Here is a 24,526-nt window from a genome sequence, read left to right on the forward strand (position 1 = left end):
GCTCAATTTTTTGCAGATTTTGGACACTTTTCGTCATTTTGATTGGTGTTTTGCATTTGACTAATAATATCATACTGCGCGTTTTGTGTATTTTAGATGCTATCAAACGTTTTTCTGGTGTCAGTTAAAAAACAAAAAAGTGACGTCGGTTGTCCTTTAAACCTATTTATATAAGCCCGAAACATCCATCCCATACAAAATTTAGCACTGAAGCAACTTATGGACAAATTCAGCTTATGAACGACCGTTCACAAGGTATCTTGTTTGTAATTTGGGGAGTGTCTGTATTCACCTTATCTGATGAAGTCGATGCGTGTATTGCTTCAGTGTCATGCTCATGAACCCACGCAAACACGTCCTCGTCAGGCGCTATTGATCTGACAGGGAGAGCGGCGCGCCGCCGGAGAAGACAAATCCGGCCTGCGGTGCCAGCCATTGGTTTGTGTAGTGCTATAACAACAGTTGAAGATGGAACAAAGCGCTAACATGGACAAAAGGGAAATGCTGCCCTCTTGCGGAAGGGACAAAAACATTTCCAGAGTCCATGGCCGGCGCTTTATCAGGACCTTAGCATGAAAAATGAAAACGCGAACAAATCCAGGAATGGCGCTCCATGACATATTTTCAATTCCCGAATAAATTCTACACAACCCGGTTGCAGGTCCTCGTTGTCACTCACTAGCTGTCACTCATCTCCACTAATCTGACGGTGGCCTTTGCTCCGCCTGTCAGCGTCTCCGACCAATAATACTCCGCAATAAAAGCCTCCAGGACAACAGTAGACTGCAGACAGCTTCAAGGGCTACTGATGGTGATCTCTAAAGCAATATAATAGCTCTCCTGTCAACCAAGGGGTGGAATGGCGGAGTGCGAGGAGGGAGGGAAAGATCTACACCTCCTCGGACTCTCCGAGGAGACTTCAATTAATCGCCGCTGAATTGCATCAGGCCGCAATAGGCCCGCAAGGCTATTACCACGCGCTCTCCGCAGGATGAAATGCGACGATAGCGCTAATCGAGCGGAGAAGGTAGACAGGACAGGCCAATGTGGCGGGAGCTGACCGCACAACACTTGTCAAAAAGGATGATGGGATTAGTTACTGGATAGAAGACCATCTGCGTCACGCACATCGCATTTGTGTCTTTCAAAGACAATAGAAGATGGCCATTCACAACGCTTCTACCGGGAGTCATCCGGCAGGACTCCCAAAAAGGAAACGCTAAAGTTGAAGAAAAAAAAGGGATCGTTTAAACTGCAAACAATAACTTGTCCCTGAGGAAACTACAGAGAAAATCATTGATTCGGTGGAGCGCCAGTTGGTGACGATTCCTGACGTGACGTCACTGAAGGAACGCCCCTGACCGAGAAAGCGACACACAATGCATTTTGCGCTACTTTTTTTCGTCTGAAAACACTGTGTTGATCGCGAAATTAGAAGGGAAACTACATCAATAACGCGATGGTGAATCGTTGTTGAATCGAAAGACAACTATTTCATATTCGCTGACACAAATTCCCAGCAGACAAATCAGCCCATTTCCAACGGAGCTTGGGCGCCATCTTGTGCATTTTCTGGGATGCTACATTGGAGTCCTGACGGCTCAAATTGATATGGGAGGACTCCTTTAATTGATTGCAAACATTTATGCTTTTCTCTTCAGAACTTTTTGAATCATATTCATAACTGGATGAGTAACAAGAAAGCATCTTCTCAAAATCTGAAACCATTGTTTTGATTCTCAAGCAAGGCAAGACGTCTTGGCGTGACAAGTCAATGATTTTTCTCAGTCGATATCCAAGGTAAGATTGATACATCGCATGACAATGTGATGCGGTATTGACTGAATTGGTTCTATACAAATAAAGTTGAGTTATTTTGACTCAACCTACACGTCACCCTGTTCGCCATTCCTTCACTTGATTGATAGACCGGACAACCAATCAGATGACAACTCATGTTTAGGTACACTGCGTGTGAGCGGAGCAAAGTTAACAAGCTAGCGCTAGCGGGCTAGCCCTTAGTGACGTCCTCATTTTTTGCTCGTTTTTCCCCTTCAACGTAAGATAGGGGATTAAAAAATGAGTGGGGGAGCTGGACCATGGCGAAAGAAAAAAAAAACACTTTCATACGGAATGGGAGGAGGACTTTTTGTCACGATGACGTCGTCAAAGTGTGTTTGTATCGTCTGCCAGTTACCAGAGAGTGAACTCAGGTAATGGCAAACAATCGTTATGTTGAGTTGTGCAACATATGCGGTTATACATCAACATAAGTTGCAAGACTCCTCAATATATTTCTCACGAAATTTCATGGGTAAATCATTTTTGATTTGGTCATTTCAAAAGTAGCTCCTGTGACTTACAACATATGATGTACCAAAATGGCCGTGCATACATTGTGTTTTCAACACGTATTTACAGCAAATGAGAGGATTTTTTAATTATATGGGCTCTTAATGAGAGCTCTTACCACGTTTCCTGGTGGGAATCGCTCTCGCGATTGCGAGCACTGGATTCGTAAAAGAAGCCACGCTATGCGATGGCGTGTCAAGTGGCGCAGTGTGGTCATTTTCACTTCTTCCGTGGCAAGCCGTACTTGACTCTGCCAAATGCGAACACGAAGGCCCTCTCATCGCCACCATCGCTCCTTTCAACCCCCGAGGCGTCCCCCGAGCAGCAACTCCTGCTCTGCGTGGCTTCGTGATAATACCCAAATGGGGTCATGTCATGGTTGCCAGAAGGAAGACTGTGTATAGCCTTTGCCATTGAGATGATGAGAGATGTAGCTTGGAAAATAGGCGGAGGAGAGGGGGGGGGGGGTGCATCACGCCCCCCCCCCCCAGTTTTTGATGTGAACATCACGTCGCAAGTTGGGCTGTGCAGTCACTCAACGCGGATGTCGTGCGGGCAAGACGGATGAGCCAATATCATGAAAAGATGCCTTCTTTTTTGTACCTTTCGAGACCACGTGCAACATATCCTCATGATTGGAATCGTGATTTGGATTTAGCCATCGACTAAATTACATTTCAATACGATCACGTCATAATAGCACACGCTTGAACTTGAGATTCATTACAAACAAAAAAGAAAAAGGAGACGTATCCTACCTGTCGTTGTGCTGTCTTGTCAATTAATCCCGAGATTTCATTTATTCTCCATTTTCAAGCCAAAAGCCCACCCAGCCAGACATCATCTTCTTGTTTGCTCTCTCGGTTCCACAAAACATCACCTAAATTATGAAAAGATACACTCGGCTTGTTTAATTGTCTTGTTCTCCAAATAAGCACCAAAAAATCCACCGGTGTTCACAATGGCGATGGAGACGAGAAGACTTGAAAGTGTCTCAAAGTTGAAGCTCGTCAAGTTGTCATCTTCAGCTGCTTCCGAGCGTCGAAGGCGAGCCGTCACGCTGTGCTTTCTTTCGATCGTTTTTTCTCTCGACAAAAATCCTTCATTTTGCGTACCAGTTGCAGTTGTAGTTGCGTTTGCTTTCAGCTTCTTCGTCTTCTTCTTTTTCTTCTTCCTCTGGTCCGAAGGAAGGTCTGATTCGGATTGGCGGCGTCCAAGGAGCCGGTGAGAGACGCCGGCTGGAGCGACCGAGATGAGCGAGCGAGCGAGCGAGCGAGCTGCCGGAACGTTTGCGCCGGTGCTGCGGCACCTCCTACTGGTCAACCGCTGGATCGGCCCTCGGGGGGAGAGACCGATTGACCTCCGCCGACAATCGACATCTTTACATTGCTCGGGTGAGTCAAACAACACTTTATTATGTATGAAGCTTCAGTCTACGATATCCTTATTGTATATAAAATCTGTACTTACTGTCAGAACGTAATGAACCGCATCATAACATCCAATAATGTGTGGAAAAATATAGCACACCGTTACAGTCAGTAAACAACATCTCTGCAACGAGCCTCTGCTCATTATGTCATTTGGTTTGTTTGTGCGCGCGCGTTATAAACGCTTGATCAATAAAGCTTTATGGAGTCGATATATTGTCCATCCTAACGAATTGTAATGTGTCCCGCTGAAAGATATGACGTTTATTGTCCCTCATGAAAATGAATTGTAACATGACGAATCCTAAAGTTGTAATGAAGCTCATCACATAAAGTATGCAGAAGGAATATATAATGTCCTTATTTCATCAGAGTGTATTGGGGAATATGAATTAGATGTTGTAGTGTCAAATGTTATTGGAGCGCATAGTAATACAACGTCAATTTTTATTATGTAACTTAGTATCATAACGCGCTAAAATACGGTGATACTATATCCTTTATGAATGTATGCATTTTTTTCATCGTAGTTCAGCTGAATTTGTGTGCAGCATTATTACGACCACAGGTCAAAAGCAGCGGCAGGCCGTGCATGCCACGCCTAGGCCTTCAGTAGTGCTATCTCTGAATCACTTTGTTGCAAGTGTAGAGTGATATTACTACACGTCCACTAGAGGGTGCCATTGTCCAGGAAATAACTTGAAGAAACTTAAGAAATACTGTCATTAAACTGTTCGATGTTTACTACGAACGTGTGGATTCATGATAACCTCCTAAAATGGCAATATTATTTACTATTTTTGCTAGCTTCTGAGCTGTCCAACCTTAACGATGTCCATCTATTCTTGAAAAGTCCGTCTTGAAAATGGCTTTAAAAGTATATCTGCAACCAAATCAATTTCTTCTCCTCCTTCAGCCATTGTGGCTTGACAAAACCGCTATAAAATCAACACAATACATTTGCTTATGCAGCTCGCTACAGATACAGTGCGCTAGCTTTGGCTAGTATGCTGATGGATTCCTGCTTTAACACGGGAAACCTTTTACCCACGGATGACAGCGGTTGTCAAGACACAGTTGTTAAGTCGGCACACTACCGGGTGTCACTTTGGTCGTAGAATAGATTATTAATGAAGTATGGATTAGTTTTTGACTGGTTGCGCACACCCTTCGGGAAGGTAAGCATGCTGACTGAATCACCAAGGTACAAGTCGGCAAATCCTGGAAGCGTGAATCACCAAGACTGTCGGGTCATTTGCATTGACCTGGGTGAGCAAGAATTTTAGCAACCAAGGTGATAAAAGCTTGCCGATACCGGGCTGCGGTTTTAAATCTACACACCCCAATAATGACCAATGAATAGGCAAGCGCCTCTTTCCATTCCATTTATGTCCGTCATGACATGATCCCCGAAGAACATCATATTTCCCTCCTTCCTCTCTCAGATGACCTCATTAATCTTTGGTGCATTGTGCAGCCCATCTCGTCACCCCCCCCCCCCCCCCCCCCCCCCCCCCCCTTCCGACAGCGCGGTTTGTGACACGGGCGCCGCTCATTAAATCATATGACAGGATGAGGTCGGCCTTGAGGTGAGGAGTCTCAAGCTGCGCGAGCGCAGATAGCAGAAGCCGCCGGCGCTCTTATTTTTTGTTTTGAGAGCTCCGACGATGGATGTGGCAGCCGAGGTGATTCACGAGGTAGCCGTGGTCACTTTGGCATTGGAATGGAAAGGCGAAGCCTTGGTCTTTGAACCCGCGATGTTTGAATCATTCGCTGTGTTCATCCCACTTGAAATTACATCTGCTTCAATTTTGGCTAATGCGCAGTCATCCCACGGTCACTAACTCTGAACAAATGCGGCTATTTGTGTATTTTGTCCTGTGGAACCTTCCCACAGCTAAGACGCTGAAACATATTGTAGCCATGTTCAGGATATTGAAGTGACGAAGCTTAATTTAGGGACTAACAATTTAGCAAGTTGTGGAAGAGCTGCAATGTCAATGACGCTATTTGGAGGCTTTACGTACATTTTGGATTTTAAAATCAAAAGGAGAGCTTGATAAACTCTGAACACAGCAAGGTAAGTGACTGTTTAGCACACCTGCGTCACAGGGTTTGATTCTGGCTCCGACATTCCAGTGTGGAATTTCCCTTCATTTCTTCTTTGACAACATCCATACACCTCCTCCGAGGCCTTCCTTTCGGTCTCCTGCCTGCCAGTTCAAGGCTTAGCATCCTTCTCCCATGATATTTACTCCCTCTCCTCTGGACATGTCCAAACCATCTCAGTCTGGCCGCTGACTTTCTCTCCAATGGCTCTAAGTTGACCCTCATTCCTGATCCGATCCAAGCTGGTCACTCCCAAAGAAAACCTCAACATCTTCAGCTCTGCCACCTCCAGCTCTGCTTCCTGTCTTTTCTTCGGTGGCACTGTCTCCAGTTCAAACAACATGGCTGGTATCGCCACCGTTTGATACACCTTTCCTCTCATCCTAGCTGAAAGCCTCCTATCACACATCACACCTGACATTTTTTTCCAGGCGTTCTGGCTTGGCTGGACACGCTTCTTCACCTCTTTTCCACACTCTACATTCCTCTGGACAGTTGACCCCAAGTACTTAAAATCCCTCACCTTCTTTATCTATTCTCCCTGTAACCCATCTTTTTAATACCACTGGTGGGAGTGTAGCTGGTCTACGTACCTGTGGTCAAAGGTGATAGATTGCAAATGCTGTCGTCATTTGAAGAGGGACGGGGCATGATGGAGCCTATCGCAGCTCTCTTTGGGCAGACGGCGGGTTTGTAAGGCACACAGAAATATACCCGTTCACCTTCACAATCGTACCTCGGGACCATTTGGTGTTTCATTAGCCTGCCATTCCTGTTTTTTGGAATGTGGGGGCAAATCGGAATTGGTCACAAAAAAAAACCTGCAAAACAGTGAATCTGCAAAGGCAGAACAGGAAAGTTTAGCAAGTGAATGGTCTATTAAGTTTTTACTGCTACAAGTGTCGTGTATATCTGAAGTATCCCTTTAAAATCCACATACGGCGCTTGCACACAAAAGTTTTCCCATCCCTGATTTAGGGCTGCGTTGCCTTTTACTCAGCTTTTTGAAGACTTTGCGTCCTCTACATAACTTTTAGACCCTGGGAATGCCGCAACCTGTAATTGTACATTGTATGTAAAAAGTTGATTCGATTTAGCGTGATATGATGTTGATTGTGGCGATTCTGCTTAAAATAACAACACACTGTCGGCAGCTGTTGAAAGTCTCCCTCTGAAGCCTCGCTTACCTTCATTGTTGCCAAAGTGTGTCTGGAGACGGGCGGAATGGCAGGCAGGCTAGGGTGAGAGGGGAAAATAGGAAGCATAATGGCCTCAGGAATGGAGCAAGCCATCAATAATGCAGAGGAAGCTGCGCTTAATGCCCCCCGTTAGTCGAACGGGTCCACAGGCCGCCGGGACAGTTATTCTTCCTCCGCCGCAGACACTCGGCGAGAGGCCGCTACATCAAGGCTTTATGGCTCTGCTGCGCACGCTGCCTCTTTTGCCGACCTCTGTCCCGCAAGAGCTGTTAATGGGTTTTTATCAAGAGCCCGCCCGAAAAGGAGAAGCCATCTCTCTAAAGAGGGCGGACGACTGTAATCAAAGGCGAGTTCACGCAAAGGGAACAATGTCGGTTCAGGCTGAGGTTGACTTAGCAGGTAGACAACAGTGTACAAATAGGACAAACTACAAAAGCCATCTTGGCAGCTTCGAGAGAAAAGAATGCACGAGAATATGAGAGAAGATGTTAATACGACAAGACAACAATGGCAATATTGACATATACAGTCTAGCATCGCTAGTAACAAGGAAGATGACAGGGCAAGAGCTGACAACGATGCAGAAAGTAGCAGACAGATGCGTGCGTAGAAAATGAAGATATCAAACGAAGCGAGAGAGATGGACATCAACAATAAAGAAGATAACGGAGAAGACGACGAAACCAACATTGTCAAAGACGGCAAATGCAGACAAAGAAGCCAATCATATTTTGCAAAAACCCTGGCGTAGATCAGTGCCTTCAAGAAGGCGTTGCTACCCCATTTTGGGTTGCCAACTCAAAATCGGATTGGTTAGGGCAACAGTTTGATCGACACATTCGATGCGACGGGGCCTGCAGAACTGATTGGGAAGGTGTCCGGGTCGGTTTCTGACCCTGGTAACAAATGATGGCTGAAATGTGATTGGTTAAATGATGAAATAGTACAAAAAACGCACATCTGGAAGCAGCGCAAGAGGGGAAAAGTCGTGACAGGAAGCTGAAATGCAATTTGGAATGACTTAATAAGAAGACATGGACATAATATAATTCACATCAGTTTTAGGACAGCAGAGAAGGCTTTGCAGGCCTTGACGGCCCCCCACTGGGTAAAGACAACACTATTGAGAGCAACAAAGACAACAGAGATGTTGACAATGAAGATGGAGAGAAGTTGATGAAGACGACAACGGCGACGGAGCAAAAGTTGACAACTAAGGTGATGACTACAAAGAAGCTGAATTGCCCAACCGCCTGCGTCTCATCTGTTGTTTTGTATTAGTTTGTCATTTTATGTTTGCTGGTCTGTTGATGGCGGCGGGTCCTCTCTCTTTATTCAGGATGATGGCTGCGTAAAGACAATGAAACAAGATGGCGACAAGAAGCACAAGCAAGACAGCTACACAGGCGACTATAGTATGACATTACTGATCAAGGGGAAGGACGCAAGGACAACCGCGAAGACGCAAAAGCTGACAATGACAACAAAGAAAGATGCAAACGGCACAGAAGAGGGCCTCGCACGGAATTGGAAGGTGAAATCTGTTGACATGCGTGTTAACGACAATAACACCGTGTTGCCATTTGCTGGTACAATACTGTACATTATAATCAGTGAAGTCTTTAAACCGCGGCAGCCATCATTGTATCAAATCAAGGGGGGGGACTGACTTCGTTTGCCGGCAGCGTCACCGCAGCCCCAGCTTCATCTTGCAGTATTGGGTTTCCATCTAGAGGACAGACTCAAAAAGTGCAAGTTCAATCTTGGAGACCCCTTGACTGCAAACCTCTACCTCCCCACTGAACAACGTTGCTTTGCAAAAAATACACATACTATTTATTACTGACAATTAAACAATAACATACAATGGCATTAGCGGCAGATAACGGATTGCTCAATTCTAATGCCTTGATGGAGTCACAATAACAACAGTCCCTTGCATTAAATAAAAAACTGAACTCATACATTGTAAATAGCCCGGCCACCTTATATAGTCCATTATAGTTACATATATCATTTATGCTTTTATTCTGTACGTTTATAATTTGCACTCTGTGCAGTTCTTTTTATGAAACATTTTTGTGCAGTCTTCTCACATTTTCTTTTTGTACCTACAATAGTGTTTTTTTTCCTATTTAATGCCGCTTTCAATTTTGCTGGTGTAGATTACAAATGTCCCCATCGTGGGACTATTAAAGGCTTTCTGATTCTGATGCAATCTAATGCTTGCAAAATTAACGTGCACATCAGCTAATAATCAAAGCAGATAACATGAAAGATTGGCAACGGGCTCAAATAAAGGTCAGTTCGGCCATTTCCAGACAAGTTACATTGACATGGAATCAGTTGGTTGTCACGGTTTGCAAGGCGGTGATGGTGGTGGATGCCAAAAAAGCAGGCAGGAGGGAGCAGCGCGGTGTATGTGACAAATTGCATTAAAATAAATTCAGCAGGAACAAAATCTCAAACATCAAAGTCCAAAGTATCAAAGAAAACCATGAGTAAAAATCTGCCAATATGAAACAAACCTGACAGGGTGAAGCAAACCCATACAACGAGCCGACACGGAACGGTCGTGCCGGGAGTCCTTTTAACTGCCGCTGATTGGAACGACCTTGGAACACTTGTGCAGGTGCAGGCGGGGTCCGACAGCGCCACCCGTTGGTCGCCAACCAGATCGTGACATTGGTAAGAGGACGCGAATGAACAACACAGCCTCACTGCATACTAAGACGTTGCAAAAAAAACCAAACAAACACGATCATAAAAATGCGCAGCAAAACCAGAACAATAATAATGATGATAATAATAATAATCCTATTTGACAACCGATTCCTTTGTTACAGACAGTGTGGTTTTAGTTGGACGATGACCTGACATATTCCGCCTTCGTCAGAGTGTCACGGATGTTGTCGTCATCATCAGCATCATACGTGTTATTTATAAGCGCCTTTCAAAGCTCGCAATGACACTTTACAATCACAAAACAGGCACATAAATAAAACCATAGATTATAAATAGAAACAGGAGATAAAACAATACGGAGGATGCGATTTTAAATAGGTGGCTTTTCAATTGGAAATTTGAATCTAACAACACAAGAACCTATTTAGCAAAACTCCATTTCATTGTTTCATAACGGTCGACCCCACATTTGCCCTAATCTGATTGATGATGACGTCACCGCCGTTGTAGACTGGAAACTACGTGTTCCGATGACGTATAAAATCCACTAAATTGTTTCGGTATTCCTATCGATGTCATGAGGGTTGTGGTGGTGCATTGAAAAGCTTGAAGAAGCTTGTAGGAAGCAACGCGCATGCATGCTGCTGCTGCTGCTGCAGTATTCCTGCCAGCCGTGTTGTTGTTGTTGTTTTTTGGGGCTTTGAACGAGACAAACACCGCCTGGTCGTCACATGGGTGCTCAGAGGAAGCAAAAAAAAAAAAAAAAAAGCAAGATCGCTTCCTGAAATGCTCCTCGTCACTAGCTGCGTCTTCCGTTCGCCTCCTTCGCGCGAATCCTTTGATTTCTCTCCTTTTTAATTCGCTTCTTTTGTTTTTTTGTTGTGCGAGTCCGCGTTGACGATGATAAGCAAAGTGAAAAGCGCCGTGTCGACGCTGGTGGGGGGGATGATGCCCCCCCACGGCCACGGCCACCGCCACCACCACCAGCAGCAGAGCCAAAACCAGCACGGAGGTGGCGGCGCGCAGCCCGGGGGAGCTGACGGCCTGCCGCCGCGCTTCCCCTACGGCCGACCGGATTTCCTGGAGCTGACTCCGGAGCTGCTGCAGTACTCCACCGAGCACGTCTCGCGGCCGGTGATCACGCTCAAGCGAGGCAGGAAGCTTCCGTGGCACAGCGGATACGCCGAGTGAGTACCTGACTGGCGTCCATTTGGATTTTCTTGGCGATATTTTTCTTATGGTCGCTCGCGACATGACATGACATGAACGAACGAACGAACGTGTGTTTGACGTTTGCAAGTGTCAAGCGCTCGCGCGGGATGTTCCCTTGCCGCATCTGCAGCAGCAGCAGGCACTAACATCAAATGCCGACGCGCTGGTTCTTATGCTGCAGAGTTTCCCTTCCCTTTCCCCTCTGTTAGCGCCTTCTCATTACATTTTTTCTCGTGCCATTCTTGATCAGACAGCTGTGAGGTGTGGAGGTGGGACTCCACCAGGGGTCAGCTCTGAGCCCCTTCTTATTCGCGATGGCGACCGACAGGCTGACAGACGATGTTAGACAAAGATCTCATCAAGGACCATGACGTTTGCAGATGACACAGTGATGTGTAGCGAGAACAGGGAACGGGTGGCGGAGAAACTAGAGAGGTGGAGGTATGCCATGGAAAGGAGAGGAATAAAGATATGTCGCAGCAAGACGGAATAGATGTGTGTGAATGAGAGGGATCCAAGTGCAAGAGTGATGCTACAGGGAGAAGAGATAAAGAAGGTGGAAGATTTGAAGTACTTGGGGTCAACTGTCCAGAGCAGTAGAGAGTGTGGAAAAGAGGTGAGGAGGCGTGTCCAGGCAGGCTGGAGCGGCTGGAGAAAAATGTCAGGTGTCATGTGCGATAGAACGGTTTCAGCTAGGATGAAAGGAAAAGTGTATAAAACCGTGGTGAGACCAGCCATGATGTTTGGACTGGAGAGGGTGCCGCTGAAGAAAAAACAGGAAGCAGAGCTGAAGATGTTGAGGTTTTCTTTGGGAGTGATCAGGTTGGATAGGATCGGGAATCATATTAGACGATTTGGAGACAATGTCAGAGAAGCCAGACTGAGATGGTTTGGACCAGATGTCCGGAGGAGAGAGAGTGACTACATCGGGAGAAGGATGCTGAGTCTTGAACTGCCAGGCGGGAGACCGAAGAGGAGGTTTATGGATGTGGTCAAAGAGGACGCGAAGGTAGCTGGTGTGAGAGAAGAGGATGCACAAAACCGACTTAGATGGAGGACACTGATTGGCTGTGGCCAACCCTGAAGGGAAAAGCCCAAAGGAAAATAAGAAGAATGTCGATAGCCTCCGTTTTTGCTGTGGGGGTTCTACCATCACTTTTTTCGAGGCTTGGTTCTATTCTAAGATGATGTTATCCAGGTTCTCTCCTCTGGTTCTGCTCTGTTGGGTCGACTCTGGCTCTGTTTCATACATGTTAAGTTTCAGAAATCACCAATATATGTCTATGTCTCACAGTGAAATTGTATTTCCCTTTTTTATTTGTATGAGTTCTGTCAGCATCGATTCATGGTATAGCCCATTGTTTTGGTTTGGTTTTTTCCTTTGATCTTACGTCAGCTGTTTTTAGATGTATTTCTGCACCCGCACCACATTTACTGGAACATCCGCACTTGTCTCCAGTGCCCTGTGGGCTGAAACATTCCCTGCTGTGTGATAACATTTGCAGACATTCCACTCCCTCGGTGTCAGTATGACTTGCTACAAGACAGTCTGTTTGGTCTGCGCTGAAGGAGGTGGGCTAAAAAAATCAACATGGTCATGCAAAGCCACTCAAAGGGGATAAGAGAACTTTCTGGATTGAATTGACAATGTGACAGTTAAGTTGGTTCCTTGAATGTGCACGTTGAATTTTGAATTTTGGCGTGGAACTGCTTTTAATGGATGCGCCGACACGTTGGAGGTCGATACTCCCTCCAGAGTGCACTTAGTGGAAAATGCTTTTGTCTGGTTGCTGCGTGGTCATCTCCCCAGAGGCACGATTTCAGGCTTTCACATTAGACAAGAGTCCAAGAAACACAGCAGACACAAAGGTGATAACAAATAAATACATAGACTTTTTTTCCTCTCCCCATCATTATCATTATTCATTAATTTGGGTATCATAATTACACATGCGGTACACTCACAGCCCACAAGGTAATCCCCTGTTAAGTACTTTGCGTGATAACAAAAGCCATCGTACAGGATGCCTGCTCTTCCAATTGGCTTTGGAGAATATTCACCTGCTGGATCAAATATTAGCTAGGTACTTTCGGATAATAATAATAATAATCCATTTCATTTCTAAGCGCCTTTCAAAACTCTCAATGTCACTTTACAGTCACGTGATCAGTTTTTCTGTGGGTGAGCAGCGGCAGCCACATGCGCCAGCGTTCACTCAACCCGGAATAAGTAAAATTGACAGAAATTTAGGTAGCTAGCTAGCTAGCTAATAGATAAGTAATTCGGAAAAGCCAATTTAAGTGAAAAAAGAGAGTTTATACCAGAATCCGAGGTACAGTAAAGTCTCGTTATATCGATATTCAAGGGAGTCCGAAAAAATATGGATATAACCGGGACTATCGATATATCCGACCCTGTTTGCATGTAATTTTCTCCGTGCATGCATAGAAATAGTATCGATATAACCGGGACTATCGATATATCCCATATCGATATAACGACACTTTACTGTATTTCAAAAATAAAGCTTTGCACGGATTTCAGTATGAGCATCACTTATTGAAATGTAATCTCTCTGAAATTAAATCCTGGTTTACCCAAAACGTCATCACATTTAAAAGCGAAAAAAGTGAAATTCTCCTGGTTGGTAGCACATCCAGCTTGAGCAAAGCTAACAGTTTCTTTCTCTCTCTCTCACTATTGACAATTGGAGCGTGACTCCCTCCCATCAGGTGAAAAGCCGAGGTGTCGTTCTTGACATCTTTCCACTCCCATATAAAGAACTTAACCCGGTCTGCGTACTTCCACCTCCGCAATATCAATGGCCTTGGCCCGTCTCTCACTCCTCACACCACTGCTATCCTCGAATCGACGATTGCAATTCACTTCTCTTTGGTGCCCCTCAGAAACCTCTCCGCAAACTTCAACTGGTCCAGAATTTTTGGACATCGTCTGCCAGTCAATAAGTGAAGCCAGGTCCGAATAAAGCACAAGCAATTGTAGAGCAGGGAGGGCTGCGTTTCCGAATCTTGAAGAGCGTCTCTGTGTGCTGCTTGTATTGCCAACGAGCCCAGCAGGCATTGGCCTTGACCGCAAAGTTGAAACGACTGTCATGAGACCTTGAAGGTCCACCTGCCCCTCGCCATTAGTCCTAATGTGCAGCGTCCCCGCCGTGCCTGTCCTCTACTTTCAACTGATTAGATGGGCGGAGGGGTAGAAAGCTCCTCCCCCCGCCCCCCTTTTTCGGATGGGGCTGTGGTATAATCCAGATTTGAGGATTTGTCCATGTGTGCCTTTTCCTTATTTGGCCTCTCTATGACGATTGTAATCAGATTTGACTTTCCTCCCGTGCAATCGTGTTGAAATGGAATTGACAATGACTAGAAGAGGAAAGGAAAGGAAGAATTATCGATGGCAAGGTTTCTTCAGGCGTCATCTGTACAAATGTGAAGAAAGATGGACCGCTCCTGTACGACTGAGAGCTTACACAGACAAAAGGAAGAAGTAGAAAAACTAAATACGGGAGCTGCTGTAAAGGCAGCCACTCTCGCGGCGCCACGTTGAAGTCAAACAACAACAAAAAAACTAAATAACAAATAATGTGACACGACACAAAAGACGCTTCCCGCATCCTCTTTGTTGTATGAAGCCGTTCTAGATGAAAGAGGAGAGGATCAAACCGTACTTTTCACCAGTGGATCAGGGATGTCATGGTGAAGTAATCCACATTTGCGACGCGCTAACAAACACGAAGCTCGAGCATCCATTGACACAAAGGTTGTCTCACATTGTCGCACGTAAATCCGCTTCAATTCCAAGCCGCGACCGTTCCACATACGCTCTGACGCTCCTTTCTTTCATCGTGGGCTACATCGTGGTGACTCAAAGAGATGAATTAATTCGCGTTTAATTCATTTGAAGTTAGAAAGGTGATTTGGATCACAAACATAGTCATGGAAATAATTGAACTCAGAATGAAAGCTCACCTTTTTGTGCTGTCTCTGACTGCTTCCCGTCTCATAAAAATAAGTCTGCACCATAATCCGTTTATGATCTTCCACTTTTTCCGAGCCTCGCCGGGGCAAAGAAACAGAGCTATTTAATAGTTCTCTTTCACGCTCGTGTGTCTCTTGCGCACCAGGGTGATCAACGCCGGCAAGAGCATGCTGAATGAGGACCAAGCTTCCTGCCACAAGCTGTTTGTGAGGAAAACCAACAGCAAACAGCGCAACTCCGCCCTGCTGGATGACAACGGGGTGAGCCCGGGCAAAAACCACATCCCATCCAACGCCAAGCGGAGGGATGTCGGCTCAAAAGTCTGCCAGGCAATGCTCAGCCCTCATTTAGGGTCAACGCTCTGTCGTCCCGGAAGGCTGACGATGGAGCTAAAATCCCACTCTTTTGTCTCATTTTCACTCAAATTGCAGGAGTGCAGAGATTACATCAACCATCAAAACAGCGTTAGAAAACGTAGACTTTTCTTTCATGAAAAAAAGAGTTAATTCCTAAGTGATACTGGTCTGGAGTTATCCGAGCTTGAAATGGGGCCGGCTGTTCAAAATACAAATCAGACATATTGATTTATATAGCGCTCTAACAACAGCTGAAGCTGGAACAAAGCGCTAACGTGGAAAAAAGGGAAATGCTGCCCCCTTGTGGAAAAGAAAAAAAAAACATTGCCAGAGGCCATGGCCAGCATTTTATCGGCACCCAAAAAAGAAAAAAGCAAAACCCCAACAAATTTGGGGAGGCGCTCCACGTCAAATGTTTCAATTCGGGAATGGCAGCGAAAACAAAGGACTAACGTGGACAAAAGGCAAAGGCTGCCCCCTCGTGGTCGAGACCGGCGCTTTATGGGCACCCGCCGCACCCCAACAAATTCGGGAATGGCGCTCTACATCCGGAATGGTAGTGAATGAGTTAATTGATGAAAATAAATCCAAAATAAATGGACAAAAAACAAACCATAAATAGATAAATACATATGTAAATAAACAAACACACAAATAAATGACACTTTTGAATTCCCCAATAAATTAATAATAATTGTTTCATTTATAGGCGCCTTTCAAAACGCTCACGCTGACTTTACAGTCACAGGATTGGTTTTTCTGTGGGTGAGCAGCGGCAGCCGCACGCGCCAGCGTTCACTCAACCCGGAAGTATCTCAAATAGATAGAAAGCTATTTAGCTAGCCAGCGAGATAGCTAATATATAGCCACTTGAGAGCCGGCTAGCTAGCCAGCTTGTCAGCGAATGAGTGAGTAACCTTTCAAACAAATCGTGTATGTTGACTGTTTTATTTGAGGATGGCGCGGGGATCCCCCTCTACTTCTGGGGGGTCTATGACGGACATGCCGGTTCTGGAGCGGCCATCGTGGCCTCCAAGCTCCTGCACCGCCTCATTCGGGACCGGCTTGGCCACATCTTTCACTTGCTGAATAACCGCCAGGGGGCGCCGCCTCCCGCCTGCTTGGCCAAGAACGGCAGCCCCTACCAGGCGGAGATCAAGAAGGCGGCAACGCAGGAGTCGGACGAGCCCGACGCCGTCGACATGGAGAAGGTCGTCAGCCTGGAGAGCCTCGTCACGGGCGTTATTGAGACGGCCTTCAAGCAGATGGTGAGAGGGGATGTGACATCACACCTTTGTCACTATGGAGACAAGACAAAGACGCATACATTGATGCCATTTCTGTCTTGGAATAACTACAGATGATCCCGCAGCTCACAAACTTCATTGCTTCCCAGAAAGGGTGTGTAAGGCAAAAAGCATTTATTTCCCATAGGAAAGCATTAAAAATGAGAATAATTTGGTCCCAGGTCCTCATAAAACAACATTTTCTCTTAAATAAGCCTTAAAACGACACAAAATAGACCTCATTTAACGTCTAATAAATGTGCTCTTGGATTGTAATGATGTACCATTAGCCGGTAAATAACTGATGATATCCATTTCTTTCCTGAAAAGTCCGTCTTGAAAGTGGCTTGAACAGTAAATCTCCATGCAAATCCATTTCTTCTCCTCCTTCAGACATTGTGGCTTGACAAAAGTGCGATTTAATCCACACAATACACATAAATCCGCTTCAATTCCAAGCGGCGGCCGTTCCACATTTGCCTCTACTTTCTTGTCCTCGCGGGCTCCTCGTGTCACGCATCCATCCAGCCATCCGGGATGTGTTTGCATGTGCTAATGAATGTTTGTTTTTTTTTTTTTTTTTTTTTTTCAGGATGATCTGATCGAAAAGGAGAAAACGTGTTATGCGATCTCTGGCGGCTGTTGTGCCTTAGCTGCCATTCATCTCATGGGCAAACTTTATGTGGCCAATGCTGGAGATAGCAGGTGAGCTATTGGCTCGTGACTATTATTTCTTAGACTCCTTTAAAACAAATACAGCTTTGTTATTTCCACTTGATTGATTGATTTTATTGACTCTGTGCTGTATGTCATGCATATTTGACAATAAAGCTGACTTTGACTTTATTCATTGATAAAATTACCATTTTGGAATAGTTTTATATAGCGATGACTTTTAGAGTTAAACACACACAAATGATGTGTTAATGTTGCACTTGTTGTCACTGCAGGGCGATAATAATCCGGAATAAGGAAATTCTTCCCATGACCAACGACTTTACACCAGAGTCAGAGAGACAACGGCTACAATATCTGGTACTTTTCACAATTGTCACGGTGGACTATTCCAACCACTTAACTCATTCACTGCGCGGCAATGTGCAAAAAGGTGTCCACTCCAGTGCCAGGGTTTTTGTCATTGTCACGCCAATTCCAGGACACACAGAACGTTGAATTTTACGAACACATAAATATTCAATACAGTGTAAGAAACCTCAGGCTCTCTTCTTTCATAAGAACAAAAAAGAGTTAATTCCTAAGTGATATGGGTCTGGAGTTTTCTGAGCCATAATGAGGACAAGCGCTAAATAATAATAATAAGAAGAAGATTAATAATTATACATTTCATTTAAAAACGCCTTTCAAATCTCTCAAGGTCACTTTACAGTCGCAAGATATGCTTTTCTCCACACGCGCCAGCGTTCACTCAACTGGGAATAACTCAAATAGCTAGCTAGCTAATAGATAGCCAGCCATATAACTCAAATAGATAGAACTCTAGCTAGCTAGCTAATACGTAGCTAATAGATAGCCAGCCAGATAACCCAAATAAATAGAAGGCCAGCTAGCTAACTTATAGATAATAGCCAGCCAGCTAGCGAGCTAGAGAGTTAATAGATATCTGTCTAGATAGCTAACGGATAAAGAATAAATGAATGGCCGTTGGTTTGGAGACAGTTTGTGCTGAGTGTTGTTGTTGTTGTTGTTGTCTCGGCAGGGCTTCCTGAGGCCCGAGCTGCTGGGCAACGAGTTCACGCACTTTGAGTTCCCGCGCAGAATCCAGCACAGCGAATTGGGCAAGAAGATTTTGTACAGGGACCACACCATGAGCGGATGGTAAGCGCTCAACAGCTCGCGCTCATTCCTATTGTAGATGCTAGAAAAGTTTTTTTTTCTGATGTCAGTTGGGAAAGAAAAAAATGCTGTCGGTTGTCCTTCAAGCGTCAACAGGAGAATATGTCCTTTAGTGTTTCCATTTAGTGGCCCTGATCGATTAAAAATAACGTGTTACTTGTTGCGCAATCTCGGGTAATCAATCATTGCATTGAATAATTAGCATTCAATTAGGATTTTGGGGCTCTTTTTTCTTTTTTACTGCAGGGCTTACAAGACAATCGTTGAAGATGATCTGAAATTTCCGCTTATATACGGAGAGGGTAAAAAGGTACGATTTTGCAAAGCACTTTTCAGGTCTGTGACACTTTCAAGGCAATTTTAATCAAAGCACATTTGAACACCTGCACCGTCACATCACCCTGACAGAACATTCATAATCCATCATTCTTCGGGGGTGCTTCTGGTGTTTGTTTCCTTGACACCATCTTTAAGGATGTTCATTGTTTGTTCCACGTCTCTAGTACTAATAGCTATCTATTCGCTAGCTATTAGCTATCTATTTGCTAGCTGTTAGCTATCTATTCGCTAGTCCTTGTGAGTTTTGAAAGGCGCTTAGAAATTAAATGTATTATTATTATTATTAGCTATTGGCTAGCTAGCTTGCTATCTATTTGAGTTACTTCTGGGTTGAGTGAAGGCTGGCGCGTGTGGCTGTCGCTGCTCACTCACAGAAAAAAAAAAACATGTATCCTGAGACTGTCAAGTGACCTTGAGAGTTTTGAAAGGCGCTTAGAAATCAAATGTATTATTATGATTCTTTTTTTTTTTCATGGGGGGGGGTCGTTCCTCAAAGAATTTTGGTACGTGCGGTGATCGGTAACCAATTTTTCAAATAAAAGAAAAAAAAATCAGCAAGAATGCGTTAATTGCTTTCCGAAATGGCGGCGTCCTCAAGAGGATCAATAACGCCTAACACGCACACGACCATCGCTTCACTTATCAATATGTTGTTGTAGTACCAAGACTGTCCACTGACAGGCAGCATTATGCCACGCGGGGAAAAATGGGTCAGATATTTTGGATTAATAATAATCATACATTTTTATCATTTCTAAGCGCCTTTCAAACCTCTCAGTGACACTTTTCAGTCACGGGATAAGATTTGTTTTTCTGCGGGTGAGCGGCGACAGCCACTAACTCAAATATAAAATGGTGAAATGTGTGCACCTATTTTATAAGCGGCATTTTCATTTGTTTTCACCAGGCACGCGTCATGGCGACGATCGGAGTGACTCGTGGTTTGGGGGATCACGATCTCAAAGTGTATAGCTCCAATATTTACATCAAGCCGTTCCTTTCGTGCGTCCCAGAGGTGAGTAGCCCCCACTTTCAAACATCCCGGAAAAAGGATCAACGACAACTTTATACTTTCTATATCAGCCGAACCCTTTTCCTTTTCCTTTGTGGTCCGTCATCCGTCATCTTGCTTTGTCTGACAGGTGCGGGTCTACAACTTTGATGAGAACAAACACGGCCCGGATGACGTCCTGGTCATGGGCTCCGATGGACTTTGGGACGTCACCACAGACCAGGAAGTGGCGGAGGCCGTCTCGGCCTGCCTGGCGTCTTGCGATCCCTCGGACCCCGTGAGGTAACCGCGCCGCCGTCGTGAGCCCGTTTCAAAATGGCATCTGAAGGGCAAGCGAGCTCACGACGGCTCGGGTCGATTCTTGAAGAAGAACAAAACAGACAGACAGACAGACAGACAGTGAAAGGCTACTAGAACCGCCGTGGATCAAAACGCCAAAATCCAACATCAGCTCTTTCATGGAAAGTCTATCCAGTCCAAGTTTATTTCCAAAGCATTGAGAGTTGGGGCACAGAAAAACAAACAAACAAACAAACAAGTTCTCTCGATTGGTGAGCTATCAACAAATGTCTTTACAGTGTACTTAAAAAGTGTACATGACATTCCATGAGCCTTTATTCGTCTCACCGTGGAGACATTTTCATTTCACAGCAGAAAAAAACAAAATATAGGAGCTGCTGTGAAGGCAGCCACTCTCGCGGCGCCATCTTGAAGTCAAAACGACAAAAAGCAAAAAAAAAAAAATAATGTGACACAGTCATTCGATCGTAAGCACTTCCTGCACCCTCTTTGTTGTATGGAACAATTGTAGAGGAAAGAGAGGATCAAAGCGTCCCTTTCAGCAGTGGATCAGCGACATCAAGGTGGAATGTGCACGTCTGCTACAAGCTAAATGTTAAAAGCAAACATGAATCTGTAACATCCATTGATGAAAAGAGATTGTCCCACGTCAATCCGCTTCAATTCCAAGCCGCGGCCGTTCCACATACGCATCGGCGCTCCTTTCTTCTTGTATATTGAGAAGTTCGTGTTAATTCTCCAAATGTTTCATGGTTGTGCGCAAAATATTGATCTTATGTGTGTAAAAAAAAAGGAGGCAATCTTTTTGATTGAGGGCTAGTGTGTGTGTGTGTGTGTGTGTGTGTGTGTGTGCGTGCGTGTGTGTGTTTTGTTTCAGGTACACCCAAGCGGCGCAGGACCTCCTGATGCGCTCTCGAGGAATTCTGAAAGAGCGCGGATGGCGGCTCCCCAACGACAGGCTTGGCTCGGGCGACGACATTACTGTCTTCGTTGTCCCATTGGCAGGACATGAGGCAGAGACATGAGACGGCGGCCGCCGTCCTCCATTCCTTAAAGGACAACCGACACCGCCGGACAACAGGTGTCCATCATTTGGAGAATCGCTTGAATTGACTTCTACCGAGCATAGATTCCACGCCATATAGCTAGACGTGTTTGACCTTTTAAGACTGGCGCTGCATATTCAGCAAGTCTTGTTTTCCAGTTGGTGCCTGGTCCTGACGTGACGTCACGGAGGGAACGCCCCTGACCGAGAAAGCCACACACAATGCATTTTGGCTACTTTGTATGCTCTGAAAACTTTGTGTTGATGGCCAAATTAGAAGGAAAACACATCAATAAGGCCACGGTGAATCCTTGCGTGTTGCACCGAGACAACTATTTGATATTCGCTGACACAAATTCCCAGCAGACAAATCAGGCCATTTCCAACAGAGCTTGTGCGCCATCTTGTGCATTTTCGGGGACGCTACATTGACGCCTCAAAATGACACGGAAAGACTTCTTGAATGGATTGCAAACATTTATGCTTTCCCAACGATTTGAATCCTATTCATAAGTGGATGAGTAACAAGAAAGCATCTTCTCCCACTCTGAAGCCATTGTTTTGATTCTCCAGCAAGGCAAGACAAGACGTCTTGGCGTGACGTCACGAACAAGGGGGCGGGACCTTCTGAAACTCGTCATTTTCAAGTCGTTTTGGGACACTTGAAGTCATTTTTCTTGGTATTTTGCATTTGACTCAAAATATCAGCCCGCGTGTTTTAGCTATTTTAGACGCTCTAAAACGTTTTTCTGATGTCAATGAGGAAAGAAAAAAAATGGTGTCGGTTGTCCTTTAACCCCTTGTCGAAGAAGACTCGGTTCTGAGCACCTCCACATTTTGGACCCTTCACCTCCCTGGCTCATAACAGCAGCATTTTCAGTGGCGTCGACTTCCTTGGCGAAATGTAACCTCCGTGCGTAGTACTTCCTCTTCACTTTCAAGGCTGGGCAGCTCATTTGGAACCTTAGCATGCCTCCGTTTTTGCATAAAGAAGCCTCTCTGTCGCGTCACGATTGTGAGGAAACCAAAGAGATGCCTTGGTGGCACCGCGATGGAATGAAAACAACATTTAAAAAACAAAAAAAAGAAGTATTGGTTGAAGTCAATGGACATTTTCCTGCGCCGCGTACGTCGTCATAATCAGTCTGTATTGTCCTTTGTTGGTGGTGAAGGTTGGACAGCAATTGAAGAATGTTCAGCTTACAAACTTGCGCTTTACCTGATGAACTTTTCGCCTCACGAACATTACATTTGTGCGCATATAATCTTGACAGGCTGACCAACTAGTTTTCGGCGGACGAACCAAACCACGCGGCGCCACGGTGGCCGGCGGACTAGTTTTCTTTGAGTCCAGACGTGGTTTGTTATCAAGTGGAGTACTTTTGCTATTGAAAAAGACCCCACCGCCGGCTAGTGTTAAGCCGAAGACGACACAAAAGAAATTTACGGTCGAGCAGAAGGAGATCATTACAAAAACACCAACGAGGTGTGCGTTTGTGTGACTTAGCGTCCCAGTATGCTAAGTCGACCATTGCTACGTATGGCTCAGGGTGTTTCTGTGTTGTCTAAGCGACGGTCTCGGGCAATAGAAGAGGTTGAAAAACTTGTGTTGATTTGGATTAACGAAAAGCAGCGAGCAGGGGACAGTGTGACTGAGGGTATCGTCGCCGAAAAAAGCACGGCAACGTCACCCGGATATCAGCAAAAGGCAACGACATCAACGACCATCACAAAGGTCAATCAAACCACTTGATTATACACTACAGTTGATTTCTTTCATTACAATGCAATAGCATGGTTATTAGACATAAAATAAGGTATATTTGGTGTAGTTTTATTTAATCGAACATTCTGTTTTATGGGGACCTGGGAACAGATTATTCTCATTTTTAATGCTTTCTTATGGGAAATAAATGTTTGGAAGACAAAGCGTTTGCCTTACACACACTTTCTGGGAAGCAATTAAGTTCGTCAGCTGAGCTATCACCGTATTTTGTTTTGGAAAAGAGGCAGAAACTGTACACGCAGGCTCACGTCCATTGAAAAGGTGGCTGAAGAAACCTTTTCATCGATGGATCACTCTTGTACGACTGAGAGCTTACACAGATGAAGGATCCGAATAAATTCGTTTTGTTAATTTAGGATAATGTTAACGTTTAGATATGGTAAGCTGTGATAAAATTCACAACTATGCCTTATTAAAAGATGCCTAAAGTGTTTGTATTGTCATACCATGTAAGGAATATGACCCTATATGTATTGTATACCTCTCTTTCTTTTTGTTTTGGTCATTATGATTGTTGTAGAGATTCTCCATATATTTTTAAAGAGCACGGAAAATTATTTTTAATCTTTCTTATCTATAAGTGCTTGTTAAGAATGGAGACGTACGATGAAGAAGATAAGGCCGACTGAAATGTAAATGAAGTCCTCCATGTTCCTCTTTCAAAATAAATCACAGTTTTCCCCATTTGTCTTTCTATTACATTCATTTTATTTCATCTGCGCACATTTTTTAGCGGCTTGATCAGTTCTAACAGGTAGTAATTAGAGAGTGTGGCTGAATAATCGAGTAAGAAGTCAAATCCTCACATTTCCTTGGTTGCTTTTTTAGATTGCAATTGTTGCCTAGCAACTGGTGCTATGTTAGCATTTTATCAATTCTCGGTTATATATATAGTTCTCTGCTACAGGGCAAGACGTAAACTCTTATCAATCTGCATTAGTACTGTTGCCTCTCACTCAGCTGCCTTGATATATATATATATATATATATATATATATATATATATATATATATATATATATATATATATATATATATATATATATATACACTCGGCTACCAGGCTGCCCTTTATATAATAATAATAATTATAATTATTATTATTAAAAGCATACTCCAAAATGTGATTGTGAACACTCTGCATACCAACTGATTGTATAAATATTATGAGCAAGAAAGATCAGTCGGCCTTCCTCAAGCGGCACCTCCTGTTGTAGTAACGTGTCGTTCGCGAACGGGCCGGTTCTTAGAGCCGGATCGCTGAAGTGAACGAAGAAAGGTGGGGGGGTATGGTCGACAGGTGGACATATGTTATTACATTATGCTGTTATTATTATTCAATGATGATATTTTTACTAGTTGGTATGATAGCATTATTAATATGAAAAGCACATTAGTGACAGCTGATCATCAGACCAGACTAACCACAGGGAAAGTGAAAGTTTGTGGATGCTCTCTGTGCACATATAAATCAAGCCATATCAATACAAATATTTGATATAGTGCATTTTTTACATGAATAATTCGTTTTCACATAATTTGACATGATTTTTTGGTAGTTGAT

General features: G+C 44.4%; 2 protein-coding genes across 7 annotated transcripts in view; one reads left to right on the plus strand and one right to left on the minus strand.

Annotated features, from left to right (window-relative positions):
* The window catches only part of tafa3a (TAFA chemokine like family member 3a), a 55,614-nt gene extending 52,081 nt beyond the window's left edge, over positions 1 to 3,533 (minus strand). The window contains exon 1 of one of the 2 annotated variants that reach the window (XM_089011249.1): positions 3,111 to 3,533. The gene's annotated coding sequence lies outside the window, so the exon portion shown is untranslated. Of the gene's footprint in view, positions 1 to 2,470; positions 2,784 to 3,110 lie in introns of those variants that run through there. The other variant, XM_089011250.1, reaches the window with a different exon arrangement.
* Positions 1,989 to 23,646, plus strand: ppm1j (protein phosphatase, Mg2+/Mn2+ dependent, 1J). 5 transcript variants are annotated; one of them, XM_089011236.1, is made up of 15 exons: positions 1,989 to 2,213; positions 3,540 to 3,746; positions 8,150 to 8,308; positions 8,430 to 8,624; positions 9,626 to 9,778; positions 10,664 to 10,962; positions 15,130 to 15,244; positions 16,297 to 16,608; positions 17,219 to 17,331; positions 17,577 to 17,661; positions 18,344 to 18,462; positions 18,727 to 18,790; positions 19,727 to 19,834; positions 19,962 to 20,113; positions 21,009 to 23,646. In XM_089011236.1, the coding sequence occupies exons 6-15, from the start codon at positions 10,676 to 10,678 to the stop codon at positions 21,154 to 21,156; spliced, it is 1,503 nt and encodes a 500-aa protein (XP_088867362.1). In that variant the 5' UTR covers positions 1,989 to 2,213; positions 3,540 to 3,746; positions 8,150 to 8,308; positions 8,430 to 8,624; positions 9,626 to 9,778; positions 10,664 to 10,675; the 3' UTR covers positions 21,157 to 23,646. The 5 variants fall into 5 exon arrangements, with proteins under 5 accessions (XP_088867362.1, XP_088867361.1, XP_088867363.1 ...); XM_089011235.1 differs by lacking the exon at positions 8,150 to 8,308; XM_089011237.1 differs by lacking the exon at positions 8,150 to 8,308 and having other exon boundaries at positions 9,723 to 9,778.
* The last annotated feature ends 880 nt before the right edge of the window (positions 23,647 to 24,526 follow it).

This window comes from Hippocampus bargibanti, linkage group LG12, assembly GCF_051943395.1.
Source record: "Hippocampus bargibanti isolate YZ-2025 linkage group LG12, ASM5194339v1, whole genome shotgun sequence".
Taxonomy (NCBI): Eukaryota; Metazoa; Chordata; class Actinopteri; order Syngnathiformes; family Syngnathidae; genus Hippocampus; species Hippocampus bargibanti.